Here is a 20,964-nt window from a genome sequence, read left to right as displayed (position 1 = left end):
GGGTTAGAACGTGCTAGAAGACCGTTGAAAAGTCACGTGAAATAACCCGCCCAAATATGAGTGTGCTCAAGTGTAATTGCTTTCCTGACGGCGCTCTTTGTCGGTTGGAGACCAGCTGAGGCCGCCGTGTGCTTGATGGCACCGCCCGATTGCTCCAACAGTGAACGGTTACTGAAGGGGAAGTTCTGGTTTGCAGCTGTGGTGTCCAAGCCTTGCCTTCTGCTGGCAGCAGCGTTCGTAAGATGGTTTAGCTGGGTCTTCAGAGTGTGTTCAAAGACAAAGGGAAAATGTGCCTCGCTGAGAGTTGGTCAGAGTTCTGGGAAAGACTTGGACCCAGTTCATTGTGTCCCTGCTTTGTACGGAGCTTCAGATGCATCTTTTAATGAGGATTTACTTCAAAAAGGACAGGGCAGTGTTAAGGGCCCCTGGATGCGTAGCTGTTTAAGTGCATATGATTTATAACTTCCTTGAAGGTGCTGTATGGAAAAATCCTGTTATATTTGTTCATAAAGTCAAGTTCCCCTTAAATACCTGTAGCTGTCTAGTTAAAGAAATAAAATAACCCCAAGTTCCTCTCCAACTAAACGTTCAAGCTGCCAGTTGTGGTAGCAGCTTCTATGTGCTATGAGCAGTGACTGAACTGTAGAAGACAACGTTAATTTCAGAAAATGTTGTAGCGTGAGCGTTCTCTTCAGTTCCAGCAGGTACAGTGTGTCATCAGAAAATGGGAGGTCTGTCTGCAAATTCCGTCCATGACAGCAATGCTAGAGGCACCAGCAAGGATTGTCTTAGATTTGTACAAATCCAGAGATGACACCAAAAGGTGGGGAGAGGAATCAAGGCACAAAAAGCAAAATAATGCACTAAAACATTCGCAGATGGCCGTGGGTTCAGTGGATGAGCCTGAATGCTGAGAATTGGCTCAAACACACGTAATAATTTTAAGAAATTCACTTTAAGCTTGCGTGCTTCGGTTCTGATTCCAGGGTTAATTTTCTTTAGATTGAGAGTTGGCTGACTTCGAGAAGTATTTATAGGGGGTGGGAATAAAATTAAAGGAGTAGTAGCTTTGGTTAATTGTCATCAAAATCTCAGTCTTTTCAATGCAATTTGAGTCAAAACTTGCAGCATTAATGAAAATTTCTGCACCAGGTTTTATATATATATATATATATATATAAATATGTATATATATAAGGCATCTGCATTTCTCAATTTAATATCTTGAGAATATGGCCAAATACCTGCAGTTTGAAATATGTAATTTAAATGGATTTATCATGTTATTTCAATACCATACATACACCTAATAAATTTAATATAGATGTGATCCATTTTGCTGCAGTTCTGCAGCAGCATACCTTTGTCTTTATCAACCAGAACTTCTGGTTTTGAAAACAGACCTAAAAGAAGGTTACAGCCGAGAACCACTCATCCAGTCACTTATGTGGCTTTTTGTCCATTGAGTGCACTGAGACCTACCTCATAGCTTTCACTTTGGAAAAATAATTTTAAAACTAACATAGCAAGGTAAAAACAAAAAATTAAAATACCTATTAGATCAGTGATTTGTATTCTCCGCTGATTTTTTTAACTATTTCATAATATTTCCTTATGTTTTGATGACATTTCTCATTTTGAGCATTAATGTAAGTGTGCATAAAGTAAATCACAAATATGGCCAAACCGACTAATTTAGAAATTGAAATATTACAGGATAGATTGACATATTCCCCCCAATTATTTACAGTTTTAATGAAACGGCTTAACAAATTGTCATTTTAGACTAAATATTAAGGTTGCTGTAATAAATTGCAATCAAGCAGTTCGTAATTGCAACCAAATTTGAAATATTGTCAAACCATGAATTGTTGGAAACCGGGAACTAGCCAGCTGGAGTTGGAATTCACTGGAATTCACTGGAATTCCAACAAGCTTTTGAGAGCAGTGAAGTCTTCTGCCAGCTCAAAGGACTTTCCCTCCCATTTAAGTTTGTTCAACTACTTCACTTTAATGGCTGGTATGTTCAGAATCAAGAATCTGGAAGTTCAGGAAGTTGGGAAACTTTGATTTGTTTTTTTCCCAGCCCTTCAGTAGGGTCATGATGTAAGAATATCAGAGGTTAAGGATCGTGACCATTGTGATGAATAGAAGACACTAGTTCATTGGTGTATTAAAAAAGCACTGAATATGCTGCAGTTGTGTGTGCTGCTTACAAACTTCTAGGGCAACTTCTCTCAAAGTAAAATTCTTTTCTATTTGAATTCAGGTTTCTAACTTTAGCTCAGTCTACAGTGAGTGTGCAGTAAGTGGAGACAGAGACAGAGGTATGCAAAGAGTTAGCTTAGCATATATTTCCCAAATATCTATGTGAATTGCCCAAGCAAGTATGTTGAGGTGCTGTATTCAGCTTCAGCCGTGAAGCTGTGTTTCAGCTTGGTAAAAACTAATGAAATGTTTGGTATAATGAAATGTGAATCCTTTAGAAAAAAACACAATGGGAATAAAATGACTTAGAGGGGATTCTTTCTTGCAGATTGGAAAAAATGAATGAAATATTACTTTATTTTATTTTTAAATAAATTTCATTTTGTTTTGTGTTTGGGTTATCAAATATTTCTGGAGTCAAGAGATAAACCAGAGAAAACTTCAGTTATTCACTTACTATCAGTTTGTATTAGAATCGTGAACTTCAAAAAACTGTTGTAATACTTCATTTCTTCTTCAAGAAGTAATGCTAACTATAAGATATTTGGAGTGTAGACGTCTTCCATTGGAGAGCAATAATTCTGTTACTTCTCAGAAAATGTATTATTTGCTTTAGTTAAATACAGTATTTTGAAAACCCTGTATTTCTTTTTCCCAGGCTGTTCGCTGCTATGAATCGCTAATTTTGAAAGCTGAAGGAAAGGTCGAGTCTGATTTCTTTTGTCAGTTAGGTCACTTCAACCTCTTATTGGAAGATTATCCAAAAGGTAAGTGGTTTTTATTTTTTAGTATTTCTGGTAAATATCTTTGGGGGATTGTCATTTGATATAGGTGATAAACTAGAATCAAAAACATTTGGATAACTCACTGTTTTCTCGGCTTGTATTACATTTCAAAGCCCATAACAGAGTAAGACTGATGTCTTCATGAAAGCACAGTTGTATTGTAACTTCTTGATCTTTTTTTTAAATTGAATTTTAATTGGGGAAAAAAAAAAAAAACACCAAAAGCATAATATGCTGCTGATGCAGGTGCGAATATGAAGTTTATGTAGTTTACTATATAATAATACCACGCTGCTTGTTTTATTTTTCTGGGTCGCTATATGACTACAAAGTGTTGAACTCGTACCTCTGAAGGATTCTTTTTTGGGGTGGGACAGATGGGAACTGCAGAAGCTAACAGTGCTGTAGAGATACAGGTGTGTAGAGTGAGCACCTGTCCTAGATTGGCCTCGTGTTTTTGGCCTTCATGTTTGTCCACAATCTCAACAGGTAAGACTAGGCTGAAAATATTAATTTAAAAGCAAAAAACAGCATTTAATGTGTGTTTTCAAGTTCTGTTTTAAACACTGACTGGGAGAATGGGTACGTGGGTTTTCTGTGGGGAGGCGTTGTTATTTTAGGTCTGTTTCTTCAGGCTTTTAAATTATTAAAAGCTTTTTGCCATAGTTTCAGCCCCTGAACGTATAACTTAATGTACATTTGTGCTTGGCTGTATATGGGTCAGTAGACTGCTTTTTTGGTAGAAGTGTTGATTTGAAAGGTACCCTGCTGTGTTGCTTCCTGAGGCGTGGGGCTACATCTTTAGCTTGTCCTGTTGCCCGTTGATTGTGTGCTCACTGTCAGCCTGAGATCTGATAGCTGCCTCCTTCCAGTGGTTGTGGAGTGTTTAGATGAGCCAAAAGTCTGTGTCTAATGTGAAACTGTTGAGTTAGGGTTCCTGGAAGCCTATCTTGTCTTTGTTTTTTCGGTGACGGATGTTTCAATTTGTTACTACTAGTGCGGAATTTCCAGTATGTAAATTTAGAAAGCTTTGTATGATCATTATTGTCCACCTTTTCCTACTGGATACATGGGGGATCTTAGGTACCTTTGTACCCACAGCTTGTACCTACTACGCCCTGTCCAGCAGGTACGATGGAATGTAACCATGGATGTTTCAGATTCCGTGGGCATGGCAAAACCTGAAGGGAGCGTTGTGGTATGTTGCCTATAGAGTTTCCTGAAGAGTGGTCTGATTTCATGCATTTTAAACTTTTTAAAAAATGATGTAAGAAAAGTCTGCCACTCCCTCTGCAAATAAGTTACACTGTTGTTTCTGATCAGCCTAATACAACTTGGCATGGTGTGACTGCAGAATGGCTTATTGGATATACCAGTTACGCAGAACTGTAAACAAGCATGAGCATAAGAAACATTCAGACATAAAAACTTGTATTAACATACTGGTATTTTCTTAGATGCTGCTTTAAAGTCACATCTAATTCATGAAGTCTCAAAAAGTGAGAAAACTAAGTTAGTAGTGAAATACTTGGATTAAGGGGAAAAAAAAGAAGGTATATTCAAACAAATGGTGTAGTGGAGAAACAAATACTAAAGGAATTTCGATGGTTGGGAAATACAGCAGTGGCTCAAGGAAGTTAGTTTTTTTGATTTCATTGAAGGACACGTTTTTGTTCACAGAATTTGTTGGCATTCAGTACCAATGACTGTAAAAGTATTATTCGCGACGCAAAAAAAAAAAGTATTCTCTAATTATTTCACCTTTTCAGTCTGGAAGAACTAGAGTGCTGGTGCACTGCGTTGTAAATTTAAAGTGCGAATAAGTTTGTTCCATTCTGTAAACTTAAATTCTGACGCTCTTAATTATCAAACACACTAACTGCAATTATGGTTAATTTTTTAAATACTTGAGATCTGAAAAGTAAAGGGAGTCCAGGAATGCACTCCCTGACTAATCTGATTTTTAAGTCTTGAAGTTCCAGAACTGCAAAATGCTGCAGCAGGCCCTTCAGAACTACAATGTGTCTAGTCTGAGATTAGTCTTGGATAAAGTTGTGGAGAAGTTGATGAAGGATGTAATTAATAAAATATCACGAGTAGTATGACTAATGCTAAACAACTTTTTTTTCCCCTTGGAAGCCTGTTAATTATTTTATTAACTACCTTTAATAAATTCATAGACTTGTGCATGTAATGTAGGAAGGTGGGTCTTTATTAAAGGCAAATGTCATAGTGTTCTTCATTTATAAATGTTGGCAGTATAGTTTTTGATAAGTAGAATTAAATTGTTAATTGCCTGCAAAAGTACAAAAAGTGATCAAGATTAAGTAATGCTAGGTTGATAGAGATCTGTTAAGAGTTTCATGTTTAAATTTTCTTCTGGTTTGATCCGTCTCTGTTAACTTTTTTCACAAACATGTTGACAAACGTGGATCACTCAGGTGTATTCCGTGCACGTTACTATTTTCAGGTTGCTAGTAATTTCTCGTGTATGTAGTAACAAAAACCCGTGGGTCACTTCTGGATAAGAATTAGGACTTGTCCTGGAGAAGAGGGACCCCGAGAAAGATTGATGGCAGGTTACTGCATGTCGTTACTGGAAGTAACACGGCAAGTGCTATCCTGGCACTGTGCACACAGGGAATATCAGTTAGGAGCAGGCTGACTTGCAATGCAGAATAAGGTGGTGGCAGATGCCTTACTGAAGCCTAAGTACAGCTAGCATATGTTTTTGCATTTTTAACTGAAACCCATTAAATGTTGTACTAATTTCTCAATGTGCGTTATGTTTTCCATCGATTGTAGCCACTTAATTTCAGATTTAATAAGTTTTTTCATTTAAAAACAAAACCAAAAAACTAGTCTCCAACAAAAAGTTCTGATTTTACATCAGAAATTACTGGATGAAGTTCATTCTTTCTCTGTATTATGTCTGATGTCATACTAGCGTATCAAGATGTTTTTTCATAGCATTTAAAACTCCCAAAGCTGGTCTGCAGCTTGTACTTATCCTAAAATGCAGTGTATTTGAATCGCAGTTGTTACCTAAGGGGTTTTCTCTACATCCATGGAATTGAGTTGTCCTGTTAATGTCACTCAGCTATCGTTAGGAGAAGGTGATATAGTCAAGGCATCAACCTTGGGCTGATTTTGAAATACTGTGAGCTACTGACTCATATGTTCGCACAGCGATAACCAGGGCAGATTGATTCAGTTCAGCGAGCGTGTTCCGAGGTGGTTTCTGTGCCCAGCATTTGTCTTCCTGATCATTACGGGTCAGGATTTGGCTTCAAGTGTTCACCAAATGAGAATGTTCATTCCTCCCAGTGAAAACTTTTTTTAGGTAACTATAATCTGATGTCTTCCTGTCTTCCTCTCTTTATTTTTTTTAACTAGGCAACTGTTCACCAGTTGTTTGATTGTTTCAGAAGCTTCCAAAGCCATTGTTCCCTGGGCATGTCTTTAGCGGCATCACCCACCGGCTTGCTGCCGCTCTCTGCTTTGTGCAGGCACAGCTGAATGTGCAGCTGTGTGGGGAACTGGTCCAACTGAAAAATTACCTAGCAGAAGTGATGCAATTGCCCCAGAATGTGAAACCTCAGCCTCGGGTTTTGTCGGAGGAGGTTGATGAGTGGTCATGTAGGCTTGTGGACCCAGGCAACGTTGCAAATCCAGTTAAGACTCTATAGCATATACCTGTCATCTTTGTTGGCAGCTTCATTCCTTTTTTTTTTTCTTTTTTTTAACCAGAATTAGTCTTACAGGAAGGTGGTGCTACATCAGTAGTTGGAGATGGTTCTTTTTTCTTTTTCCATGACTGGTTTTCATGAGGAGTACAGACTGCAGGCAGTGATCTTGGAGGTTTTAGTTGTAGTTGAAGCCTGTTTGAGCTCATGGACTCTGACTGACGTCATCCATGTTTTCCTTGGGGATCACTGTATCTATTTTGTAGAAGGTTCATATATATTATATATATGTGAGTTCCAGCCCGTGACTTGGAGGAGAGCTAACAGTTGCACAAGTGCAGGCATACTTTTATTATAGGCCACCTTGAATTTCTGTTCTCTGAATAAAATTCTTGAAAGTAGAAGTAGATAATGCAATTAATGAGTTAAATGGGAAAAACATGCAATTATTCACATCACAATTACTAAAGCGCAATAAATACTGCACTGAAATAATTCTTACTGCTGTACTCAAGCGTGATGTGTTATGTCAGTGTAGTTTTCATAATTTTGTTTGTAGATAGTGACTGTGTTGTCAGAAGCACTAATGTAAAATATTCTAAGTAATTTGTAAGACAGTATTACTTAGTTCAAGGGAATTCTTAGCAACGTGTAAAATATTCCCCACTCATTTATTAAACACTTTGTTTTTATGTAAAGCAGCGTGGTTGCAAGAATAACTCCCAAATTCAATGTGCATGTGTTCCTTTATGCTTACAGTTCAAGCTTTGTAGAGATTTTTTTATAGTTGTTAATGTTTTAGGCTATCAGAACTTTCAAGGAAAGTATTGCCGGTGGAAGCCATTTCAATGTGCTGAGTTTGGAGGTAATCGAGTAGTAGGCATGATCTTATAAATGTGAGGGAGAAGTTCCCAGCATAGATAGGATTGTGCAGATTGCTGCTGCCTCGCTGCTGGGCTGGCTTTTACCGATGAGTCCTGGAAGAACTGCAATGGAGTTTAAGTATGCGAGCATCTGAACGAGCAGAGGAAGAGGTGGCTGTGTTTCAAATAAGTGAGATTATATTTGCGATGTTTTTTCTTTTGTTGCTTGTAATTGTTAATAATTGCCTGAAATTGCGTTGCTTCTATTTAGAGCTGTTTATATCATCTTCAGGATGGTGTTGTTGAATTTCAGGCAATTTAAACTGTCACATGAAATTCCTGTAGAAAGTAGTAAGAATATTCTCCTAAGCTTACAAGACAACAGTGCTCTTTATAAATAAATTTTTGTTTCTGTTTTGTCCCTGTGTTTTTTTTATTAGTAGTAGTAGAAGTTTCTTACTAAAGAATATAACTGGACCATGTTTTCATGTTTTTGACTGAAATTTTTCATTTTGGGCAGCGTTTTAAGTGAATGCTTATTTGTTAAAAGCCATTTTGTGGAATAAGCTCTTTGAAGGATTTTGAGCTACATGTGGTTCTATTGTGTTCCTCCACTGACATTCTCAATTTTTAAAGATCTTTTTTACAGTAAATATGTGCTGAACTGGAATTAGTTCATTATCTAAAAGATCTATGTAATAGCAAACTCTTTGTCATAAGTAACTTGTTTGTCTTGCACATTTAGTTAGTCTTCTGTGCGGATAGTTGAGTAAGATCATGGGATATTGGGCTTCCCACCAGTGTGCCACTGCATTATATTTCCAGATAGGGATGTGTATTTGTTAATAACATTACTGAGAGGACTTTCTGATATTTTTTCTTTTGTAAATGTATGATTGAGTTGCCTTTGTGTGTTCACGTTCATTCTGTGTTAAAAAGGAAGACATGCTTTAGGCTTCTTTGATCACATCTTTTTGGTACTTTAAGCACAAATCTCTGGAGGAAACTGAGAACCTCCTCTTCCCTGAGGCCTTAGAACAAAAGACCTTAGCTATGTTTTGCTGCTCTAACTTCCACACCTTTTTTTTTTTCTAAATCATTGACTCAACCTTGGAATTTCCTCAACTTTTGATGTTCTTAATTCTGTGGCCCAGCGGTGTGCACGTTGTTAGGTTAAAGCACTATTGTGGAGAAATCCTTGCACGATGTAATCAGCTGTTTCCATAACCTGCAAATGTCTCCCAGGTGTTTAATGAACATTTATTTTTCCTGAACGGGTTGTCAGATTTAAAGCAATATATGTACCTTATCTTTGCTTCCCTTGGTCTGTTCTTCAGCTAATTTTCTGTTACCATTCATTTTCACACCAGATAAGCACTAGGAATTGTTCTTTGCTTGTTTAAAATTAACAACAATACAAATGTATTTAAGAAAAGGACCATTTTTCACAGAAGAATACGGAGCTTTGAGTTGTTCAGGTTCTCAGGTGTATGTCATCAACTTCAAGCTTGCCCGTAACTTTTTGAAGTTTAGCAAGCCAAAAATATATGGTGGTCACATTTAGTCTTGGAAGGTGCCACTAGATGGTGTCAGTATCTAGTTCACTTTAACCTTACTTTGGCACCAAAATACTCAGTGTTCCATGTTTGCATCACTTTCAAAGGCCTCTTAAATTTTCAGGTATCATCAGAGTAGGCAATAAAAGATGTTCATTTATGACTGTGACTTGTGATTGGGTGTGCTAGAAGACAAGTAGAAGGATGTCATTCAGGCAGATCTTGATCCCCATTTTTACCTTGCTTCACTGATGCAATTATGTAATTTGTGAAGTTTTACCATTTTCTTATGCAATTAAGTAGATTTAAAGAAAATAAATTCTGAAACCACATATGTGGCAATTGTGTAAAATGTATTTTGTTTTCTCTGTGTGAAATCAAGGAATTAAACAGGAACAAATCAGGAAACGGTATCATCCCTGTCACGATGGTGAGATGTCCATTGACCTTAGTTATAGTAAGAGAAGAAATAAAGTCTTTGGGAGAAAATAAGAAAAGGCTGTATCGTTCTGTCCATGTGTATCTGTAGATGCTGCAAATGGGTGGTTCTGGGTGGCTGTAAAAGCATTTTAGTAAGAGGGAACCAGTGGAGGGTAGCTGTAGGAGTCAGGGAAGGCCGGCACTGCACTCAGTGGCAGAGGCAGGAAAGACAGATTATGGAGTGCTAGCTTGAGTTGATTTGGTAAGTAATGAAATATGGGGCAAAAGGACGGAGGTAGGCTGCCAGGAACCACTTTTGTAGGAATTACTGAGACACTTGTTGGTATTGTTTTAGATGTCTGAATATGATTTCTCAGTTTTGTGTTTCTAAGAGAATTTTCTGTGGTTGACAAGGTGATGCTATGAATGGAGTTGAGAATGAAGAACGAACAAGGGTTTTGCATGCTGAAAAAAGAAGTTTCTATATGTTTAAACTCCAGCAGTTCCATAGGTTTAAGAATATCAGTGGTGAACTTTTGGATTTGAAAAGCTTAATAATAAGTTCCTAATCAGAAGATTGTCTGCTGAATTCTGCTGTGCTTAAGAGTGATTTCAAAGTGTTCATTTCATTTTGGTATTCTGTAGCCCTAGATTAGTTTTAATGGATTTTTAAGACTCGTTGTAAGTGGCATGTGGCAGTTCTTAGATGCTTAATTTAACTTCTCTGTTCCAGTAAATTTGGATTCCTTTCAACCTTTTCTCTATATTCCTAGTATTCATAATGTTCACATTATTTGTGAAAATCTTACTACTTGCAAAGCCAGTTTTATTTAGAGATCTCTAGTATTTAAAGATCTGATTTGTCTTATTATATGTGTGTTTTAAATGAGAATTTTTAATTTTTTCCTGGGAAGCCTTTAGATTATGGGCTTATGTAAATAAAAAGGACATTTTAACTGAAAAATGGTAATTTGCTTTAATTTAAAAAACATGAGTTGACACTAATGTTGAAATGGAACAGTGATTCACAGAATATATATATTTTTTTTCCTGTCAAAAATCATTTTACCTGGGAATCACCAGTGCTGGATGAAAACTAAGAGATCAAATGACAGTGCACCCTTTAATGTTTTTTTTTTTTTAAATGCTACTAATATGAAATATAATGTTACTAATGATACGAATAAATACTGTAATAATACTAATAAATTAGTATCTTTTGGATCTCTAATAAACCAGCGTGCATTATTCTATGATTAGAATCATAGCACTGATGAAGCATAGGTCAGGTTTCAGAAGGGGATTTATTTATTTATTTTGCTTAGCAGATTCAATTTTTTCCCCTTTTTCTTATTCTAGAGTAAGTTTTGTAGTATGAGAGGTTTGCACTCACTTCCTGTAGTTAAAAACTTCATTTAGGGGAGAAGTTGCTTGTAGTTCTGTAGCACACTTCTTAGGTTTAAGTGTTCTGTTTGAGTTCTGTTTGCTCTTTTGAGTCTAAGCCATAGACTCAATGTGCATATCTGCTCACCAGTGACTCACTCAGGGAGCAGAAAGTATGGTGAGGTTCAAGTTCATGTTTTACTGTTTTAAAACCAGTAGGCTATGTGGCTTTTCAGAAATTTTCCTTTCATAATTTGGTTTCTAGCATGTTTTTATATGCAAGATTTTTGTTAGCAGTATGCTTGATTAGGGACCTTTCGTGTGGGTTCTGGGAAAAAAAACAGAAAACAACAACAAACAAAAACTGTTGAATCCCCTTTTTTTTCCCAGTTTTTCTGTCCATTAATTTTTGCAGCAAAGCTTGTGTTCTTGTGGAGCAGATGTTAATGTAGTTGTGAACAGGGCTGAAATAAACGTTCACAGGTAACTATCTGGAAGTTGAGCACTTGTTAAATACTGAAATTGTGCACGAACAACAGTTTCTAGTTACCTAGCTTTTTTAAGAAGGAAAGGGATACTGCAGGTCTAATGGATCCCTCTGTGATTTGCTGTTGACAGCATTTTCAGCACAACACTGAGAATTTTAGCGTTTCATCTTCAAGAAGTTAAGTGCAGTGGCTGATAGCAGTAGAATGCTGTTACCCTTGAAGGAAAGGACTGTAATTGGAGATTTGACCAGCAACCAGGATGTCATGGTTCAGAAAGACCTATGAAGTGAGAAACAGAGGGAAGAATCACAGAATATCCTGAGTTGGAAGGGACCCACACGGATCATCATGTACGACTCCTGGGTCCATGCAGGAACACCCCAAAATTAAACCCGATGTCTGAGAATGCTCTCCAAATGCTTCTTGAACTCTGGCAGGTTTGGTGCCATGACCACTGCCCTGGGGAGCCTGTCCCAGTGCCCGACCACCCTCTGGGTGCAGACCCTTTCCCTAACACCCAGCCTGACCCTCCTCTGTCCCAGCTTTAAGGATGGATCCCTGGAACAGGTTGCTGAACCCAGAAGTAGGATTGGGCACTTCAGACACTCCAGAGGAGGAATGTAATGTGTTACTTCTTCCTCCGTAAGAGTAATATGACCTTTCTTAGAATGAAGGTCTTACCTTTTTACTGTGTGTATGTGAAATGTGCTTCATCAGGCTGTGATTTTTGAGTACTCGCTTTTAGTTGTGGCATGAGGCTGGAACTAATTTCAGTGATTTCAATTGTTACTGTGAAAAGCTGCTGGATTTTATTGAAGAGTGCAAGAGGTTGAAAAGAACTTGATTTACAAACGTCAGGACTCTAAGGATAACTAGTAGAATATAATGGAGCAAAACCTCTTTTAATCTGTTTTTTTTCCCCGTGGTAAATGGAGTTGCTAGTACTTCTCTGGGCAAGTTGCTTTAAAGCAGTAGCGTTAGTGGAACCTAGCGTCCTGCACCTCCTAATTTCTCTCTTCCACTGATAAGTGCATGCTTTGTCAGTCAGGTCTGAACACAGTGCATACCTTCGTATGACCTCTCCCATTTTTCAGTGCTGCTTAGCTCTGTTCTGTTGCCTCTGGCTGGGGATCAGGGCTGTGCATCCTCTGACTGTCCAGAGTTAGGAGCAAGAATAAAACTGGAGCTGTACACCTTTTTGCTGTACTTGCATAAAGAGTAGGTTTGGTTGTTGTTTGTCAGTAAGGCTTTTTTTTTTTTTTCCTTCAGTCTTCTGTTGTTTCTTTGTTGTATTTTTTTTTTAAACTGTTGATGTTTATGAACTTATCAGCAGTGCCATAACTCTATAGGGAAACGCGTGTTACAGCTTTCTTGTTTAAAGGGTATGCCTGTGCAAGTGCTCATGTATATTTTAACACCCTCACTGAAAAGGTTCTCCCTTTTATTTTGCCAGTATAAGTCTTTAGCATTGTATCTGATGTTCTTTTCAACCCTTTGTTTTATCCATATTCCCTGTATAATTGACTACAATAGTTACTTTTAAAAAATACTGGATTGTAAGAATTTCTCGTTTTCCTAAGTCTTGCATCGTATGGTGCTGTTGACTTAAGTATTTGAAATATGCTTTAACCTTTAAAATTTGGGTAGTTGCTGCTTAAATTAAGACATTTTTTTTGCCTTTCATGTAGGTGTGGTGCATTACAAAAGTGTTTTTATGTTTGTGCTTGTTTTCCTGTTTGGGAAGGCAAAGTCATCCCCATGTTCAAAAGCTAGTTAAACTTTTCTATCATAAAGTTATTAATGATACCCAGGAAAAGGTGAATCGGGAAGGAGGTGGTTTTCTGTTATTATGAACATATAGTACCCAGCTTAGTTACAGAATGCGACTGAAATATGCTTACTCTTAACGTTCCTGAACTTATGTTTGGACTGTGGTCCTATACTTCAGTTTGTACTGATTCAGGGAGGGAGTTGTATTCTTAAGTTCTGAAAGGCTTAGCCTGATGGTGTAGATTTTTAAACGGTTTTATTTAGTTAAGTTGCATGTAAGCATGTATACTCTTGGCATGTCGATAACGTAACAACGATGAATATTCTCCTAATTTTTTCCTACCCTGGGCATCCAAATGAATCCCAGTTTAGAGCACCGGAACTAGAAGCTGGCTTTTCAGGGAGCTGCAGCAGTGAGAGGCGCAGTATAGGCATGGTTCAGCACGTACCATCTAGGTGTGTAAAAACAGTGGCAGTGCAGTGGGTGACCAAAGACGGACGAGTGCAGAGGTGGGTGCAGGTTGCTGAGATTCATACCCGTGCTATCCTGAGTGGAGCTACGCGGAGCGTGAGGAGGGCAGGAGCAGCACCGCTGGGGGTGTTTGGTCCCCTGCGGAAAACACATGGGAGTATCCTGCTGGGAGATGTTATAGGCAGAAAAGCTCCAAGCTAGTTAGAAAGAACAAGCCATTTCTGTTCTTTATGTAACCCAAATCAATGGATTTGAGCAACTATACCGATAAGCACTCAAGAAGATCAGCAAGAGAGCTGTAAGGTTCCAGAGTTTTGGTAGTAAGCTGAGCAGGAAGGAAAAACATACCAGAAGAAAACAGTATTTGCTTTATATTGGAGGATTTTGTTAAAAACGGTAAAATGGCGAACATACTCCTGCTCCAAATGGGATGGTGTATGGATAACCCTTAACGATCAGCATGTTTATTAGCCTGCTTGTTTCTACCCACAGGCAGAATTTTGTAAATGCAATCAAAAATATCTAGGGATACAGTAATAAAGAAAGATTGAAGATCACTAGGGTACAGAATGTAACTAAAGGAGATGAAGGAGGTCTGGGTGTATCCTCTGTGTGTCTTGTCATTAAATATATTTTGTTCTTACTTTGCTTAAGCCTTTATACTTTTAACTTACAGACATGAGCTTGCAGGACAGGCATTGAAGGATGATAAAATTTCACGACATAGTTCATCCATGATACCTTCAGGAAATGAACCTGCACAAAGTACATACAGTTCTTGCTGTCTTAATCCCTTTAGAGATTGTAATTTTTTCAAAGCAGAGGTTGTTGTCTTGTTGTTTGGAAAATGCATGCAACGTAGAAACCATTCTCAAATCTTACGAAGCAAACAGTTGAAAAATGAAACTGTAACTGCAGTGAATCATTATTTAAAGTAGACCATTTTTGATGGTGCCTAGTGCAGCGTTCGTATAAGAACATAAGGCCTGTTTGCATTCTAGTCTGATGTTGCCATATGCCTGTTAGCCAAAGGGCAAGATGTATCAACAGGAATTTTTAGTCAGAAAGAAGAAGGCAGGAATGGTGATCTGAGAAGTGCATTTTTAAGTAGTACTAGTATTCTACAAAACAGAGCTGTTCTAGAGCTGGTTTTCAGCTTAGTCTCAGTCTTAGTAGATGTTGAATAAAATGTAAGCTTTTTTTAAATTATTATTTGCTGTTGTTTCTCCAGCTACTGAATGAAAGGGCATGTGAAATTGATTTTCTTTGTATGTCCCTCTGTACCAGTTCTTTAGAAATTACAGGACATCAGGGAGCATGGTAAATGAGCTACATGATTAAATTTTTAAATCTTAAAGCAGCTTTGTCCAGGAAGAAAATCCCAAAATTTCAAATGATTCCTTTTGTTACAGGATTCTTTAAAATATTGCTTGATTTACATTTGTATGATTAATAATAAATACACTTTGGGGTTGACGTCTCATAAAACAAAATTATAATCTCAAGGAATGCATTACCCACAACAGGGTACTTACTGTGGCAATGTTACTTTTATTAAACCATTTATCATTTTAATGTTGTGTATTCTGACTCTTAAGGTTTTCTATCTTTTTCTTAAAAAAAAAAAGGCAACAAAACAAATTCAATGCTTATTTTTCTTTTCTACAGCATTATCTGCATACCAGAGGTACTACAGTTTACAATCTGACTACTGGAAGGTCTGTATATGCTGCTTTTTTTTCTTTTTCTTAAACATACTCTTGTAGATGATTGAATTTCTTAAACAGATTAGTTTTAGTATGTTTGGAATATCTACCTGCAATTACTTTTTGGCATATTAATTGGGTCTTAATGGAAATGTTCATCTATGTGTACAATTCATTATAAATCTAAGTGGAAATAAATCTTCACACCATTTGCTGAAATGACAGATTAGTTAACTTGACACATTTTAGGTTTTCTTTTTATTACCCATTACTTCATTTTTTCTTATGTATCCAATATCTGTTTGCATATGAATGTTGAGAGTATCTTAACCACTTGAAAGCTGCTGTGCAGATGTTGGACTTAGAGTAGGAAAAATGTTTTCAGGTTGTGTGTTATTTTCATAAATGTCCCTTTCAGTGTCTTAAAGAGAACGTTTTTAGGTAAGATGGGGAGAAAAACCTGCTAGTATAGATATGTCTCTAAGTCCATGTAAAGATATGAGGACTTTAAATGGATAAAATTTAAAAATTTCTTAGTGATACTGTGGAAAATAGGTAACATTGCTGTCTTGTCACATGAAATAATTTGCAGCTCGTCATTGAGTCACAAGTGCAAGAGAGCACATAACACAGAGCTGTGTGGTCTTCAGCAGATATTTTCCTGAAGTGTTCTTAAGTACATATTTCAAATAAGGAGGGTTCACTCTGGAAAAACATGAATACAGTGTATATGTCACCTTCAGGAAAACAACATTTTCAATGTTCTTTACATTTTTATAGGGACTAAGTATTTTCTGAAAAGTCCTTTGACATCCTTTCCCTTCTGGGAGGGTGGGAAGAGAAAGGCAGGGTAAATATCGGGTAGAAGAGCGAGCCAGAGTAAATGTATTTCCGTGCGTATGGAAGAGGGGTCCAGTCAGAGGATCCTAGAGAAATTGTTCATGTTGTCTTGTGATTCCCCCACTCCAGTAGAAATTGGTCAAGATCCATTTTTGGACCGGCGTATTTTGGAGTCAAAGTAGTTTATTTTCAGAAATAACTGTTGTGTTTTAAACAAGTACAACAAAATTAGTATTCATCTCTTCTTCTTACATGCTCTGGGAGAGTTAAAGATTGTTGTAAATGAATGTTGGAATCTATCAACTAATTAAATGTCTATTGTAATTGTTTCTATTGTTTGTACTCTTCCCATGTTAAGCATTTCAGAATATTTTGTGTCTTGAATTATTTTGTCTGCCTTCTATTCTAATGGCTTGCTATTAAGGGAAGTGATAGATGATTAGTAAATTATTTTCCTAACATACGTGTGCAGGGCGAGGTATGTGAATGTATATATTTTATAAGCATGGAGTGCTTTCATATGGCTCATAACATCTGCAAGTAAAAGAAATACAAACATCGATTGTTTTGCAGTTCCATTTCAAGAGCAAGGATGGTAGTAAAATGTGTGATCTGCGCTTGACTTGTTGAAAGCAGCAATTTCTGTTTGTATTCAGTGTGCTAATACTCTAAGGTACTTGTTTGTGGCCCAAGAGTTTGACCATGCTGAGATAATCTCAAACAATTCCGGTTGCAAGCATGCGAGCATTGTCTGGATTTGACAAAAGAGTATTTTTACTTCTACAAAAAGACAGCACCATCATTTTTCCTCAAGTTGACCTCAAGCAGAAAGGATACTATGTTTTTTGATCTTGCTAAGTTTCTTTACTGATGTGTAGTCCTAAATTTGGTAGTTTTTCATTTTTACTTTATCAGAATTATTTTGGAGATTTTCTTGGTTTTTATCTGCATGAAAAAGAGCCTTAAAGAGACTAAAATCATTCTTCAGCTAAAACTTTTTTTGTTGAAAGTGCTAAAAACCACAGGCTAACCATATTTGTTGATGGGTGATGAAGCTAGTCTGGAGTGAGCAGTGGGAATCTGCCTGGGTTGGACCTGGAGGAAGGTGTTTCCCCTCTTCCCACCTCCATCCCCTTTGCACCGAGAGGATTTCTTGTTTCTTGTTGTCCTTAATTAATATCTTGTACCTGTAAGAATAAGTGTATTTTTGATCACTCTATGATATGTTCTTTTTATAGACTTTTTAATTAACTTTTACGGAGATATGCAAATGCTTAAAACATACAAAAAAAAAACCCCACTTTCATTTCCTTGGTTTGCTGCATTTTTTATTTTTTAAGATTCTCTATTAGTTTTTTTTAGCTCAATTCTTCCAAGGTTAGGTGTTGTCAATTAAGCTGTTGGAATTTCTGATGGTAAAGAAAAGAGGAGAGAGAAGGGTGTGAAGAAAAGGTGGTGTTTGTGAGCTCTGAGGAGAGCTGTGTGAAAGAACTGAGAAATGCATGGAGATTGCTGAATCACATGAATGTTATTATATAAGTCAGGTTTGAAACCACACAGGGACAGTCTTATGTTCTGCAGCTATTTGAATATCTGAATTTATTTAGTGTATTGCATTGCACGTTGCTATGGTAGAAGTAAGTGACCTGTATCTTTGCTTCATAGGTAGAAAACTTCTGGAAAGGTTGTGAGAGATTTTAGCTTGCTTTGGGTGTACTTTGGCCTCCTTACGTAGTGTTTTTAGACTTTGCTACTTTGGGTTTTCACTGTTGCATCAGGTTGGTAAGTGTTCTTTTGATGGATTGTTCATTATATGGATTCATTCTGCAATCTATCCGTTTTTTCTTTCAAGAAGAAAAAAGACATTTTTCATAGATTTTCTAATGCTCTGATTTTTTTTTTTACCAGGTGTTTTTCTGTCTTTTCAGAACTCAGAGTGTGGGCTGTTTTGTTGTTAATTTGGGAAGCGGTTTGTTGATCCTATGGAACAAACTAAGAAAAAAAAACACTTCAGAAAATATATTCTGAATACATGTCATAGTTGCAGAAGTGAAGGGCTGAAAGACTGGGATGGTGCTGTATTTTGCCATTTATCAGATCAATATTCCCTCCTTTCTGCTAAGACATTTTGAAGAAGTGGTGTCTGAATGCAGAGTTTTGAAAAAGCTGGGTTGCATTATGCCACGTACTCCTTAACAGACCACTTTTATCAGTGATCTCTTTGGGCACCCACAGATCAGTGTAAAATGTCCTGCAAAATTACTGAGTTTTTGCAGTTTTTGTTCTGCACAGACACTGTGGTGTCTTAACTCTGCATTAAAAAAAAAAAAGTATTTGACTTGAAATCTGGCGAGGTAAATATCTCAACTTGGATAAAAGCTGAGATAACTTAATAGAGCTCTTCAAGTACTGTTTTTCAGTGTTTCTTCTTACTTGTCTATGCTAAAATAAATGTGCCTTCTGTGCAATGTACTTCATTCGGATTTCTTTTTAAAACTCCCATGTCAAAATTTTTGGGGGAGGTGAGGAGGACTGTGGGGGATGAACAGATAGGAAGGGCAGTTCAGGAGAGGGAGACAACTAGAACTCCAGTTTGTAGATTTTGATGCTGCTGAGAAAAAAAAAAGATATCAAGTGTAAGTGTCTGCCATGGTTATCAGTTTTGACATATTCTGAGGAGGAAGGATTAGAGGCTCAGCAAGGAGCAAGATATTCCTGATTTTATCCAAATGTCATGGCAGAAATCTGGCACCTGGAAAAAGTTATTTTAGTCATCTCATGTGGTTGTATTATAATGTAGTCGATCATACTGAACTCTTCTATACAGCATCTGGGTACTGGTAGGGCTATCCTAACACAAATTTCAGTACGTGATAGAGCGACCATGTAAGTACAAAAAATATGTGCATCTGTTGCATTGCCCTTGTTGCTCGAGGCAGAGGAAACCTTCATAGAAAGAAACCCCAAACAGATGCGGGGCTGGGAAAGGTTTCAGTGCTCACTGGATGATTCCAGGGAGGGGTTTGTAGAAGAACCTGGCTGTCCTGTACTTCCCTGAGATCTCCTCTGCTTTGACATGGTGCTGTTACTGCAGCCCTCTTTTGGTTTGATAATCGTGTTTAAAGTACGTTTACATGGCCTTCTGCAGGTAGGTGTGTGTTCACGTATTGTTAGTTAGAAATTGTGTACCTGTCATCGTTACAACACAGATTGTGAATAAATGGATTTTTTTGGTGCAGGTACCTATTAGGTTGAGCTCCACAGGTAGCTGCAGGCTGCCAGAGTGTGGGCAGACAACGTTCCTGACAAATAGGATCTTATCTGCAGGAAGCTCCTGCGTGCTGCTTCTCTGCAGTGTTCCCATAAGCCGTCTATTACTGCTATCTCTAGCTGGGAAATGTATATCTGTCTTTTTGGACAGGATTCTAATCAAATCCAAGGGATTGTGGACAAGTTGCGAGAAGTACGACAACGGCACTGCTGTCAGACGTGATTCTGAGTGTGTGAATTCATCACAAAGGATGATCGTGGAATCACAGAATGGTTTGGGTTGGATGGGACCTTTAAAGATCATCAGGTCCAAACCCTGCCGTGAAACCGAAGGGAGGAAAATAAGTCCCATAGTTGTTTTGTGGCAAGATCAGGTATCAGTCAGCCTTGTTCTGTAAAGTACCATCAGGTACGCCCTGCCGGTGTTTGCTGGATATTAGGACTCCAGTCTGAATTTGAAAGTTTGCCTCAGGTTGCCATCCTGTGTGCATGGCCTTCTTGATGTTTATCTCTTAAAATAAATGATTGTTAGAAACCTGATTTTGGCAATATGTTTGCAAATACCAATTCCCTCTTTACTTTTTCAGCCCTTAGAAAACTGAGGAGAATCTAAAACAATGCAGAGGTTCAAAAATAAAGCACTAAAATTTTGTTTAGAAAACCCGGGAAAATGAGGCTTTGTGTAACTGTGTGTGCTTGTCATGGAAGAAGGATCTGATCTTAGTCTGCTGAGTCGTTGGCTTGTTGCAGAAAGCAATTTTACAATGGTCTTTGATATGTAGCCCTACAGTGTAATTTAGTACCAGTTAATTTTTTACAGTGCTGTTTTATAATTAAACCTATGTAGAAATGTTACAAAGGGTGTTTTATCAACCTTATGGCTAAAACACTTTTAATTAGTAGCAAGGCTTTTTTCCCCTAAAGAACTAAAAGTAAGACCATACATGTTTGTTTTTAAATTGGACCTGCTGCTTGTCTTAAATATTGCTATATGACTTCTTTTCATCTCTATATGTTTTCCCTTTTGATAGGCCAAATGTCTTTTTGGTATGTTTTCTTAATGCTGTAAAATGGGAAAACAATTGAAAATACTTTCATGCTTTAATTTTGGATGTTTTGCTATCTCTTTTTCTCCAGACTGTAAGTCCATTTCCCCCTTTATAATAGTTGGACAAAAAGCAATTACTAGACGTACTGATAACAACAAATAAGAGAACATTTTGCACCTTAGAGAGTCTGTTATAAGACAGAGCAATTTTCCATTTCATTGACTCACAACTGTTTTATTTTCTACAGTAACCTCAAAATACCAAGCACCATTTTAAGGTAGAATTCATCAAAACTTCCATTATTTTTTTTTAATTGGCTATAAATGCTTAGTTTAGTTGAAACAGTACAGTGGTATAGGATCAACAGGAATTGCTGGAGCAGGCAGATTTCTGAAACTGAAGTTGGAGAAGGCAGTAGTAATATGATCTGTGAATGCTGTTTTTTATGCCCTTAGTTTTTTTCGTTTT

The 20,964-nt window shown here is 37.4% G+C and overlaps 1 protein-coding gene across 15 annotated transcripts in view; it reads left to right on the top strand.

The window, feature by feature from the left end:
- Nucleotides 1-20,964, top strand: part of KDM6A (lysine demethylase 6A) — a 154,810-nt gene that overhangs the window by 30,369 nt on the left and 103,477 nt on the right. For all 15 annotated transcript variants that reach the window (XM_080575065.1, XM_080575064.1, XM_080575060.1 and 12 more), the window contains exons 3-4: nt 2,867-2,975; nt 15,300-15,349. In XM_080575065.1, the coding sequence (XP_080431191.1) occupies nt 2,867-2,975; nt 15,300-15,349 (159 nt within the window). The remainder of the gene's footprint in view (nt 1-2,866; nt 2,976-15,299; nt 15,350-20,964) is intronic.

Source organism: Anser brachyrhynchus (genome assembly GCF_964034855.1).
Source record: "Anser brachyrhynchus genome assembly, chromosome: 1".
Taxonomy (NCBI): Eukaryota; Metazoa; Chordata; class Aves; order Anseriformes; family Anatidae; genus Anser; species Anser brachyrhynchus.
This window is presented reverse-complemented; position numbering and strand designations above follow the sequence as displayed.